This window comes from Serinus canaria, chromosome 3 (genome assembly GCF_022539315.1).
Source record: "Serinus canaria isolate serCan28SL12 chromosome 3, serCan2020, whole genome shotgun sequence".
Classification (NCBI taxonomy): Eukaryota; Metazoa; Chordata; class Aves; order Passeriformes; family Fringillidae; genus Serinus; species Serinus canaria.
Genome location: NC_066316.1, coordinates 86,531,138 through 86,544,788, shown reverse-complemented (window position 1 = coordinate 86,544,788; position 13,651 = coordinate 86,531,138). Strand labels below are relative to the sequence as shown.

At 35.4% G+C, this 13,651-nt stretch overlaps 1 protein-coding gene across 1 annotated transcript in view; it reads right to left on the bottom strand.

Moving 5' to 3' along the window:
• Positions 1-13,651, bottom strand: part of EYS (eyes shut homolog) — a 700,331-nt gene that overhangs the window by 627,481 nt on the left and 59,199 nt on the right. The window contains exon 6 of the mRNA XM_050973021.1: positions 11,554-11,713. Within this exon, the coding sequence (XP_050828978.1) occupies positions 11,554-11,713 (160 nt within the window). The remainder of the gene's footprint in view (positions 1-11,553; positions 11,714-13,651) is intronic.

The window sequence follows — 13,651 nt, the reverse complement described above, 5'->3', positions numbered from 1 at the left end:
AATATATTTAAAGGAAACTTTCTTGTCCTCCTTGATTCTTGCTCTTTTAATTTCCATCTTATATTTAACTTTTTTAACTCCATCCATACACACACACATAATTTCTCCATGTTCCTTTTATGCAGCTTCCAACTTCCACAGTCTGTGTACTGTGGAATGAGACATACAATTGCATTAACACACTAAACCTGAAAGAATATACCTTGCTTCTCATCTGTGTATTTGTTAGCTTAGAATCCATGATTAGCTAAAACAACTGCTTAGCTCTGGGGTTTGTACCAGCCTGCTAAGAAACAGATAATTTAGTGTACTTATGTCTGTACCTGATAATAAACTTGTACACTTATATTGTATATGTATATTTAAATACATAACCACAGATAACCTAATTCAGGTAAAATTCACCAATGAGTTCTAAAAAGACTAAAATGCGACACTGTTGAAAAAACATCAGTAGAGTGAGGAATCTTTTAAATGGACTTTGGGACCAGAAGAAAGAAGGGTGGCAGATTCAATATAAATTCTAAAAGGAATCTGAGGGTTTTTTTCCCCATAGCCCTGCAGAACAACACTGTCTTTTCTAGTAATACACTATGAACTTTGCACTGATTTTGCAAGAACTGAGGGTCATCAGACCTCCTTGCAATGATGTTTTACTTGGCCTAATTGTGACAATAGTGTTTTTCTTCTGATTTGCTTTAGTTTTTTTACCTTTATATGGAATAACCATAGATTTAAATAAATAAGAACAAGTAGATGTTATAAGTTCGATTGCATTTGCTAGTCTAATGCAATAAAAATACACGGCTGGTACCATAACAAGAGACCTTGAGAACAGAGACATAGGATGTAATGTGAGGAACACTGCAGTGATCAGAGATGGGAGACCCTTTCACAGACATGTTTTATGAAAAATCCTTCTTTAGGATTTTTCCCCTCCTGAGAAGCTGAGAGGCCTCAGGAACAAACTGTAAACAATTCTTATCTGCTGCTGTGGAATGCAACAGAGAAAATCTCTGATTGGCCTCCTCATGCTGTTTCCAATTAAGAGCCTATCACAGTTCACCTGTCCAGCCGGTCTCGGTCTGGGAGAAGACATTTGTTTTTACATTCTTTTCTATTCTTAGCTTAGCATGGTAGTGAAATCCTTCTCTCTATTCTTTTAGTATAGTTTTTATATATTATCTATCAGATAATAATAAATCAAGCCTTCTAATACATGGAGTCAACTTTCTCGTCTCTTCTCTCATCCTGGAACCCCTGTGAACGAGGTAACAGAGACCCCATAACAACAGGCAACTCAGCAGTGCCCAGTTAAAGAATGATGACCTCTAGCTGGACAAAACTGATCTGAAGGCTCACAAAAAGCACAGAGAAATTTTATTTAAAATACTCTAGACCCATCATAAAATGTTAATTAAGATCTAAAATAGAACTGCAGTCCAATGGAAAAAAATGTGTAAGTGGACAAATAGAAAGGACACTAAGTGGATCCTGGAGAGGAAGAAGAAACCATCAGAATGAATGTCACATTCCTTCCAGTGAAAGAATATAGATTCTGCAACACTGCCTCCAACAGGAGCCCTATGAAACCACTGACCTTAAGATCTGGAGGAGAAGGGAAAAGGGTGAGAATAATATCATAAAAAGGGACAGAAACTATAAATTATGCTGAAACTGCATTTCCACTCATTTTCTGCAGCATTTTCTGCATTTCCACTCATTTTCTCATTTTCTGGCAAATCCATTTCCTGGATTTGCCAGGAAAATTATATGAATTTTAATATTTCAGTTACATCATCAATACATTTCTGGCTTTACGTGCATATATGGTGTGCTTCTACCCTGCACAAAGCAAAGATTTTCAACAAAACAAAATAATTTAGAGGCTTATGTACAATTAAGTCTGACTTTATGACATATGTCCTTGTCCCTGAGGGTTCTTAAAAAGAATATAACTCACAGTTCCATTCTGCATTGCATAGCACAGTAAAGCCAGCATTTCTAGTATATTTCATTTTTAATTCATCAAAACATTTTAATCTATAAAACAGAATTTGTATTCCCTCCAACTGTGGCTGCTCTTATGATTGATATATTTTTAGTTTTATGATATCTTCTTTTGTCTATTTTTGTAGTCTGCTCTAGTCTATTTTTGTACTTCAACTCTCAATATTCTTCTTTTTTTTTTTTTCAGAAACTATATTAACAACCAGTGTGCTAATAAAGAGTGTATAGAGATGATCTTCAGTAAACATTTTTAATTTCCTATGTTGCATGGTAATAAGTTTATCAAACAAAAAGAATACATGACATAACACTTCTCTTCAGTGCACAAGTACTGGATTGTATCATAATTATTTTTTAATGTTTTTTCTCCAAAGTAATTTTTTGACACTATAACTCAAGACCATTATTTTATATGTTTCTTGGTTCCCTGAATTTGAAGGCAGTTGTAACACCCAATTAGATTTATTGCATTTGTACATGTGTGTGCACATGCAGAAATAATCACAGAACCATTACTTTCAACCATTCAAACCAAGAAGCTAGTAGGAACTTTCAAAAATATCCTCTTTGGCAGAGCATGGGCAGTTAAGGTTCACTCTCTGAAATGTTGGCTTTTACATGCATGCTATTGCATTATAGGTCATGAAAAATTCCACTGCTGTTGTATAATTTGTCTCATCCTGAACTCAGTCCAAAAAGTGTCATATGAGTAGAGACCTCTAAAATTCTCAGCTCTTTCCATGTATCCTAAAGTGATCAAAGAGTGACAAGCCTGGTGCAGACATTGAAAGCCCATAAAACTTACATGTTTTATTCCACTTCCCAGAACTTTACATTTATTTATTTATTTTCAAATACCTTAAATCCACTTACAGTAATATTTATTGGAACCATTTTATAGGTTTCCATGGATTCAGAATGTTTCCTTATTTTCCCTTGGACCTGTGTAGAACTGTGCAGGCAGACAAATCTAGGTATAGTGCTAGATCTTTGTGGTTTTCTAAGTAAAATAAGAATTTATTGGGGTTGGAGATAACAATTCCAAGACTGGAATTCATCGTGAACTAAGTCTGATTACATTTTGATTAGGTGTAAGTGGTTAGGCATATTTACACTATATCATGGGCCAATGCTCTAGAAAACTATTTCCTTTTTTGGGAAAGCAACATAACCTTTCCAACATAAAGACATACATGCCCAATAGGTAAAGCAGCCAAAGTAAAACACCTAGGTTCATTAGGTACTGTCCCAGCTTCATAGACTGAGGGAATACAAACCATAATAGGAAAATTTTCCAGTTCAAGTAAACATTATTATGCTTATTCTGAAAATTTACCAGCTATCATAATTTATTTACATGGAGCTGAATTTAAAGCTTTTTGAAAAGATCAGAAAAATTTCCACAGACCACAGTCAGCTTATGACTTAGTGCCGTTGTCTACTACTGCATGATTTATACACAGTCAAATGTTAAATATGAAGTTAAAATTTTACCTCTCCTGGTTTAGAATGCAACTAATAATTTAAGGACACTTTGGAATAGTCCTTTCTGAAAGTCCTTCTGCAGCTATTGGTTAAGCACAGTCTTTAGTTGAGTTACTTTTAACAGAATGTCTTTAAATTTGTTTGAGATGTATTTTAATAACCTTGGCTCCTAAATGAACTCATTATTCTGGAACATGCAATTAGACTTTTGACTATTTAATAGATTATCTGTCCTTTCCCTTAGCTGCATTTAGGATTTAGATAGAAATATGGTCATAACGATTCATCTCTTGGCAAAGTCTTCTTCAGACCTCTCTTTCAAAGAGTCTCTTATTCTCTTGGGAAGGTTTTGTTTCTTTCTTTGTTTTGTTGTTGGTCAAAGTGCCCTTTATATGTCTCAGTAAAAAATCTGGTTCACATAAAAACTACAGCAGGTTGCTAGGAGAATATGCAAAACAATTTCCATGCCTGGAACATAGAAATTTCATATAGCTTGATCCTTTTTCACTCATCCTAAGTGAAATATGAAATAATACAGAACATTCACAGAGATACCCAGAAGAGAGGGCAGATTACAGAAAGAGCATCCTACCTAGCCTGTATAAAAAATACATACTTGCAGGTCCCTCTGTTCTCTGGAAGACACTTGAACATCACTCTTGGGTTCCAGAGAGGAGGTGGAGCTTTTTTAAGTTTTAGAAAATATTCCTTGGCAAATTTGGTCTAATTATTTAGATACAAGGATTGTGGATTGAGAGTAAGATAGTAGTTTATGAGCCTGGGGTAAAGATAAATGTCAATGCACTGAGGCAACAGTCCAAATTTGGATGGGTGACATAAAGATTGATCACGGGATAATAGAATAGATTGAGTTGGAAGAGACTTTAAAGATCATTTAGTCAAAGCCTCCTGCAATGAGCAGGGACATCTTTAACTCAGGTTGCTCAAACTTGCCCTTGAGTGCTTCCAGAGATGGGACATCCATCACATCTCTGGGTGACCTGGTCCAGTGTTTCACAACTCTCATTCTGAAAAATTCCTTCCTTATATGTAGTGTAAATTTATTGTCCTTCAGTTTAAAGCCATTACCCCTTCTCATTGCTACAGACCCTTGTAAAAAGCTCCCCTTCACTTTTTTTTTTTTTTTTAAGTTGCAGTATTGAAATGCCACAATAAGGTGTTTAGAGATTCTTTTCTGTAAGCTGAACAATCCCAAACTTCTTAGCCTGTTCTCATAGGAGAAATGTTCCAGTCCTCTGTACTGGCTCCGTGTCCTTCCTGTGCTGAGGGCTATAGGACTGGATGCAGCACTCTGATATAAATTCAATATTATTTTATGTTCTTATCTGAATTGTTCTGATCTGAAATGTAAATTAAACCTCCTATACAGAGTTTATACTAAATTGGTGGCAGATGCTAAGGAGAAAGATATAACGAAAAAAAAATCTAAAGAAATATTTTGAAGGAACACATGTGTAATGTGAGATATTTCAGTAAATAGAAATGGAGGCAAGTACATTACAGAAAAAGTAAACCTGAGCAATTCAGAGTCCTAGAGTGAGGACCAAAGTATAGAAGTTGTTGCTGAATGTAATTTTCTGATTTGATTAGGTTAAAAACCCAAATAAGCAAAACAAAAAAAAAGAAAGTTCTTGAAATGCCTAAGTCTGCTTATTTGACAAGACAAATATACATTATAAGAGACAACATTAACACAGCTGAAGGTATGCTTTAAGTCTTTAACAAAGTGGTATTGTATATCATATTTCAACAGAATGCATTTGGGTTGTTTTATTTTTGTTTTAATAGAAGGAACAACTATTGAGCACAAAGGTTGAAATATAGCATCAGAAAGTCTAGATTATTTAGATCATAGATTAATATTATTCCAGCTTCAATGGAGATACAGTAGGCTATGCCAGCTAAAGATGGTGTACCTTGTGTCTGAGAATAAGGAAGCAATATAGGATTTGCCTGATTATCCATACTTTAAAGAGGAAATTTGTTATTCAAACCTAAAAGATGTAAGTCTGAGGTCTTTTAAAGAATTGAAACAGAGCTACAGAGATCACCTTTTTAATAAAAACAGTCACTAGATCTACACTACAGAATTATTCATCTTTCCAATGCATGATATATTTTTAACATACTATAATTACATCTACATTGCCCACCTTATCACGTTTTAAACCCATTAGTGTGATAGGTGATTTATAATGCTGTTGACAGTTTTTGTACCTTGGCAAGATCTGAAATTGTGTACTTGGCTGAGTAAATACAGGTTCAGCTGAGAAGCAGAAAATAATGTCTCTATGGTTATTATAGTAAATTATCTTTTTAAGCACTTCAGCTTGTTCAGAAGACTTTTTTACTGTATTTGCATAAAAGGCCTACATCACTCTTGTTTCCTATTGATGATGTGATGGTTTTTGCAGGGTGATATATAGCTATTTGAAAGTTCACTGTCTATCCAGCATCCTCTCTAAATGTTTAGAGAAAGCTACAGTTTCCCTTCTCACTAACAGCAGATTTATATATTTGGGAATAGGAATGAATAATGCAGTGATGTTCTCAATAAGAGATTTACAAACTATCCACAGAGGGAAAAAACCAAAAAAACTTTTAATTTTTACTCTGAATGAGTAAAAAAGAAGAAGATAGAGATCAATAGCTGTAAACCCAGAAGAGCCAGAGAAAATAAAGCAAATCAGCACAGTCCTAACTCCTTGACAGGTAAATCTTTGAGTGGTATACCTTAATAAAATAAGGCGTGGTAGGTTGGTAGGAGGTGAGAAGCAGGAGAATAAAATTGTAGGCTGTGTAACATGCACCTGGACTTGAGGTCAGACTTTCACAGGAATTTATTGTGAATAGAAAACACTCCTGCTATGTCCCTGAAACTTTGTTACTTTTAAAATATTCAGTCAATTATGTAAAAATCCTCTTTAGTTTAAGTTCTGGGCTAATAGTCCCAGAAAGTCAAGTAGCTTGTAACTTCTCTTAAAAAATACAAAGTTGATAGAGGTGGGTGAAAGTAATTTTTGGAGTACATGAGCAGATGTAGCTCTTGGAAGGATTCCATATGCCAAGTTTAAGGGTGCATGTCTTTTAGTTGAGAACTTCACTAATTATATGCTTTGAAATCCAGACCTTAATACAGCCACATTTCTTAAAAAAACAACGGCATCTTTAAGTTAACCATAGCTATTCTTAATGAACAAAAATTCCATTAAAATTCCTACTTACTCAAATAAGCATAATTCACTGTGCACAACAAATTAAACCAGAAACCTAATATTAGGAAATATGAACATATTCATAAATACCCACTTGCACTGGGAGCATTTTGTTCCATTTTAAAAGCAGGCAGAATTTAAATACTGATATTACATTTCTCCTTGCATTTTCATGCAGAATGTTTTTATAGTCTTTTGTCTTTTCACGCAATTGTTGCATGCCAAAATAATACAAGTATTTCCACACAGAATTTCAATAGCTTTAGTATTTTATGTGGAAATTAAGACCTGAGAAAAAAAAAATTGACTTGAACTACTGTAGATCAGAGTAACTACAAGTATGCTACAACATCAGACATTAGCCCTAGCCCTCATTTATTGCCCAGGAGTTTATCTTCTTGAAATTAAACATTATGCCATAATGTGGTTTTTTTTTTCATTGTTTACTTCTCTGTCTGTTCATTGCATTTAGTACTGTCAAATGCCCTAGATAGACTGAAACTGTTGTGTCTTCATGTAATTCATCTTGCTATCATCTTAGGTGAGACGTCCTAGTACAGATCAGGGTCCTTACAACACACTTTCTGGTGAGGCATCACCTTGAGTCCTGGGTGCAGCTTTTGCTTTGGGCATCACAATTTGAGATAGATATAAAGCTATTGCAGAACATCCAAAGAAGGGCCAAAATAAGGTAAAAGGGCCTAGAAGGGAAACCATATGACAAGCAGCTGAGATTGCTTGGTCTGTTCAGAAGAGACTGAGGGGAGACCTCCATGTGATTTTCAGCATCCACACAAGGGGAAGAGAAGGGCAGGTACCAATTTCTTCTCTGTAGTGACCAGTGATAGGACTCAAGCAAATGAAATGAAGTACAGTTGTGGAAGGTGTAGGTTGAATATCAGTAAAAGGTTCTTCCCCCAAAAGGTGGTTGGGCACTTCAACATGCTCCCCAGGGAACTGGTCACAGCACCAAGCCTCATATCACCCAAGAAGTATTTGTAAAATGTTCTCAGACATGTGCTGAGATTTTTGGTGTGGTCCTGTGCAGAGCCAGAATTTGGGCATGGTGACCTTTGTGGGTGCCTTCGAGTTCAGTACATGTTATCCTTCTGACTTATAGAGTCAGTGTAACTCATGTTTTTTCTTGGAATTTTACTGGCATTGGGAGAGACCTACATTGCGAGCAAATTTTAAATAACAGGCTAGCTAAAAACATTTTTCTTTCACCCTAACTAATGCGATGTGGACAAACCTAAAAGACAATTCTAAAAGCAGGTAAGGTCTCTAGGCATCTGCTGAGGAGGATTAGAATGAGAAGTACTTTGGTTGTTCATATTACTTTATGTCCATTGTCTCTGAAAGTTCTTCTTAAATAAAAACCGAGTCTTCTGACAAGCAACAAGCTGTTCCCTTTTTATTCACCTATGAATGTAAGTATTCTGAGTGAATTCCTGTAGCATTCCTTAACAAGTGGCTGCTTTTATTCCATTATTTCACTACCTGGTCATTGATGTTTGGGATCTATTCCCCCTAACCATTTCTCTTTCAGAAGTGACAACCACAACATGTCAAGTGCAATGAACAAAGCTTAAAGTGGCAGAATCTGTTGCTGAGACAGATACTGATGTATAATTCCAGTATAGTCTTGTGATATCAACACCTCCCATCATGCTTCAAAAATTCCTTTACTTGCTTACCTTTACTATAGGGATTAGAGCTGTGGGAAAAAAAAGTACTACTTTTTTTATCTATTTGAGTTTTGAGACTAGGAGATTGCAACTGTACTTTGACATGAAAAAGAAGCCTTCCCCAAATATTCTAGAAATCGCTGAACTCTTTCCTGCTAACAGCAAGTACAGAATGACTTTCTTTTTTTGCTTCCCCTATGTGAACAGCTTCTTCTTGACCTAATGATTTATCTTCATCTCAAATTTTCTTCCTTTTGTTCTTCTGATTCTTTCCAATACCTCACTGGGGAAGAGTGAACAACCAGATTTTCGATACTAAACTGCTCACCAGGATTAAAATATGTCACCACTGTATCTTTGAGAAGAAAAGAATTTAAAAACGTGCATTTGACCACAGAGAAAGAATTAAAATTAGACCATGTAATTTTTTTGTTCACTAGTATAAACATTGCCTTTACTAGACTTTGAAAGACATAGGAACTCTTATATCCCATATCTCATTCTCTGGGACATTAGTAATTCTGGCACCAGAGACACCCTCTACAGAATACTGTTTCAAGTATCCTCCACAGTTCAAGAGGGCAATCTCCATCAAAGCGTCTTTATATACATTTCCCATACACCTGTAGAAATTAGAAGATCTGTCTTAATAAAACAATGAAAGATAAAAAATAAATTGTGGGTAAATCCATGAACAATCTTAATGAGTGCTATAAAAAGTTTTAAGATAAGGAAAAAGTATGCCATTGAAGTAGTACTTTCAACTTGTTGGTGAGTTTTATTGGGATTCAGTTTTTTTTAGCAGTACTGAGATTATTTTAATTAAAGGGCTTTTCTGTGAAGTGAGAATGAAGTGTCTAACATGCCAAATCAATTCCTGCCAATATGATTGCTCTACACACAAGGAAAGATAGCAATAAATTAGAGGAAGTGTATTCAAGGACAATTGGTCTACCGTGCAGGACGTGAGAAATTGCTGATATGGATCATTTCAATGCCCTAAGACATATTACTTAGAAGCACTGTTGTAGATTCAAAGGTTTTTATCCACTTTCAGAGATGAGAAAAACTAAAATGAAAACAAGAAACTAATGGTAGAAGGAAACTGAAAACACAAAAATAATGATACCTATTCAAAATAAATAACTATATATAATAATCCTTTATTCTATGAGCATATAAACTTAACATTTACTTTCTGAGTAAATTACTCAACATTTTTTTACATATAAACAGAAAAAAATGTACAGTTTAAATTTTCATGTGTACATATCAAGTTTTTACAAGGTTTTGTTAAAGAGTATGGAACCAAACTGAAGTGGGTTTATTACTTTTTGAATCAAAGTTCTGCTTTTCACAGCTGAGAATGTTACATCGTGTCATATTTTGTGTTCCGTAAGATGTTTGTTCCAAACATGATTTGAATGCTAATGCAAAAGCTGCAGCTGTAGTGTGTATAATTTAAAAACACAATTAAGAACCAATAGATGTGAAATTACAGTAGCTTTTCTGGTTGCAGAAACTATTTAATTCAGAGTCCAGTAGATGTACCAAAATTGCTACTACATTTCCCTTCCCTTTCCAAATACATAAATTAAACAGTAAACAGGTGTAAGTTAATTTTTTTATGTATCAAGACTGAAGAAGTAACTGGCTATCAAAAAGAAAAAGTGAAAAAAAAAAATCTATTGCAACATATAGAACCCCTTAGTATAAGAATTCACACAAAAAGGATCTTGGCCTCACAGAAAGATATCCTTGAACAACAAAGTTGTTTCCACTTGAATTCAGCCATGACTCAGAGTTTGGCAATGTTTAATTCTATTAATTGCATATATTTATTGCCATTTGTTATAACCTGCTAAACTTTTGTTTCATGATCATATTGTACACCAGAAACCTTAAATTATCTCAAAAGCTTTGAAGTATTGTACTGAAAAATTACTTTTATTCACAAATTCATAATTATACGTGTCACACTAGTTTAAAAAAGTCAAGCATAGATTGAAAAAATAAAACCCTAAAGGGGATAATGGAGAAGTGAAAAGAAAGGTTAATAAATAAAGTCTGTGTTTTTAAACTAATATTTCTTTTTCAATGGTAGTAGATTTAAAGTCTGTTTTCTCTGTGTATTGCCACCAGTTCTATAGATTAAATTAATTTTAATTCATTGGGTAATAAACATTGTTCTTATATGTCAAATTGTTATTTTTAAAGTTCTCTTAATATTTCTGGCACTTATCTTTAAATTTATGTACATGTGGTTGATGTCTCTTTCCATAATACTATCTAAACCTGCAGTGAATCACATTTGAATCTTCTTTTTCAGTTCCTTCTCTAGACAAAGATTAGGGAAGGATTTTAGAGTCCAACTTCAATGAGATTCTATTTAAAGGATAAAACTGGAGGAAAAAATCAGAAATTATTTTCTTTAACACTTAAAAAACCAAGTGTGTTTAATATAAGCTACATTTTTAGGCTTCTTTGGTATCTAATTAAAGGAGAAACATTGCTGAAGAAATTGTCACTCATTAACAAATATCTGAGACAGTTGTTATAATCCTCCTCTAAAAAACTGATTTACTGAAAATACAGAGAACCTCAAAGACTAGGCTTTAGTTAAGTAAAATGAATCAGTTAATCCCACACCAAATTAAATTTCATAATTGGACCACCAGTGATCCACTAAGGTATTTAAATAGAAGGTGGAATTCAGCTCTCAAAAGCTGAGTAAAGTTATCTGAGTAAATACAGGCTGATAAAAACTAACAAACTTCCTGAATCCCATTTCTCTCATTAATTAAATATCGAGGAACTATAATTAGATATCAGGCATGTAGCTCACATGCAAAACTTTTATATGTAGTCATACACTTAGTCTCTTAAACAGAAGCTAAAACTTATTCTAGGAATATTATTACTGTAACCTTAATTGGAAGATTCAAAAGTAACCTTCAAATTCCATTCAGATTTTATAGGCATCACAGCAGAGGGCAGAAAATGCAGAGAGGAGTGATTACTCTCCAAATACTTCTTTATCCTTTTTTTTTTTAAATCCAGCATACTTCTATTTGAATATTAAAAAGGAAATGAAACTAGATGATTTGTATCTACCTGATTTGTATACGCCTTACCTGTAAAATCACGAGGACACAAACACTGAAACAAAGGTTGTTCTCTCAGTTGACTCATATCAATGCAAGTTGCTCCTTCAGAACAATTATTTGGGTAAATTAAACATGCATTTTCAGCAAACTGGCAAAATTCTCCTGTCCATCCAGGTGCACAGAGGCACTAGACAACATACAAACAAACAAACAAACAAACACACACAGAAAACCCAAAATGAAAATGCAATGTGAAAATTTGTAGAATTTTCTTTGGGTCTTGTATTTTACTACCAAGTAAAAGTGTGGCAGAATGCAGTGTTGCACCCAGCTGAGACTATTCCTCATGCCTGTATTTGCAGAAGATAAAACAGTTAAGAGAGGCAAAACTCATCTACCATGTCTGTTGAAAATTTGGGGGAGAAAAAGGACACATGAGTTGGGAGAAACAAAGAGATAATTACTAGCTGTAAGGGAGAAAAACAGCATCAGGAACAGAAGAACTGAGTGTTCAAAAAGGATTTTAAAGGGACAGACATGAGGGAAAAATTGGGTAGTGAATGATAACAAAGCTTGCAAGACAAACACTGTCACCAACCAGTAATCAGAAAACATAGTCCAGGGTTTCTGTTATACGTGCAGTCTCTACCTGTTAAATAAAATAAATTAAAATTACTTATTCAGAGGAAAAGGGGAGAGCTGAAGCTTATAGTAGCTTCTCAAAAGAGTCCTGTGAAACTCATACAAGGGCTCTGATTAAATATAATTGATAGCTTGCCTTGAATCCCATTGCAAGGACAATAAAAATGTATACCCAACAGTAGCATGCAAGTATTTCAGAACACTAATGGTATAGGAACTAAGGAATGGTTTACCAGATTCACAATATATAAACATTTTACATGAGGAAGTGTACATGTGACCACCTAAGACAGAGAGATGCATTGTAATGACTCATGCAACTGAAAAGAAAGTTGCTAAAGAACAAGATTAGCATAAGGCACAGAAAATAGGCAGTATATATTGCTGACTACAGAAAAAAAATTACTGTAAAAAGCCCCAAGGCAAGTAGTACCAGGAGGAGACCATCATTTTTTGAAGGGTGGGAGAGTGCTTGGGTGGAGATAAAATATTGCAAACCATCAAATCTGTAGAGAAAGGATGGAGACAGAAGACAAGCTCAATTTAGTAATGACTTCTCTCATCAAAGAGCTCATGAGATAGATTACCCTGACCTTTGTTAAGTACCACCAGGGACCACAGCTGTCAGCACTAACTCTTCAACACCAGCTCCACAGCCTCGTGTGATCACAGGGAATTAAGCATGTAGATGTTAGAGAGTAACAATATGTAGGCGTTCTGACAATGCCTAACAATCTTGAAAACTACTAGCATTAAGTATGCTGTTTGTGAATTAATTCATTCAAGTTTGTTTTAAAGTTTAAAACTGGCTGTACCTTGTAGCATCGTGTTTTCAAAGATTTGTTATTATTATTTGTGTTAGTTGTTTTGTGTTAAGAAAATGGTTTGGTCCTTAGTTCCCCCCATGTTCTCCCCTCATGATGGTTTGTCCCAGGTTGTCTGTTACTTTCCTTTCCCGCCACTCGCCTGCCCATCAAACCCAGTGATCCTTCCCTCCTCCCTCCCTGCCCTTATCAGTCCTCTCCCCTCCCAGTGGTGCCACCTACTCCCCTTGTCACTCACTGTAACCACCCCTCTTTTGTTCGAGATTTTTCCATGTCAGTCACCCTTACTGTGCTGTATGATTTGCCCCTGGGGCTTTTCCCCTCCCATGTATGATCTTTATTGGTTCAAATATGTTGTTCGTTCCTCCTTTGAGTCTCCCCCTTCCACGCCCACTCCCTGTATCAGCTCCTCCCCGAGCCTGTCTCCTTTGTCACTTGCCTCTGCAACCATTAAGGAGTAAAGGCTCTTTGACAGCCACCCAAGTGTCCTCTCTTTTTCCTTTGCCTTGGACTCCTCGTGGTCTCCTCCTCGCCTGTGCCACCCACGCCACAGACGGCACCACCACCTGGGGTCCTCTAAGGGAACCTGGGGGTGGCAAATCTTGTGGCTTCCTCCAGCCAAGCTTGGGGAGCTGCTAGCCGGCACTGCTTTGCTCCCG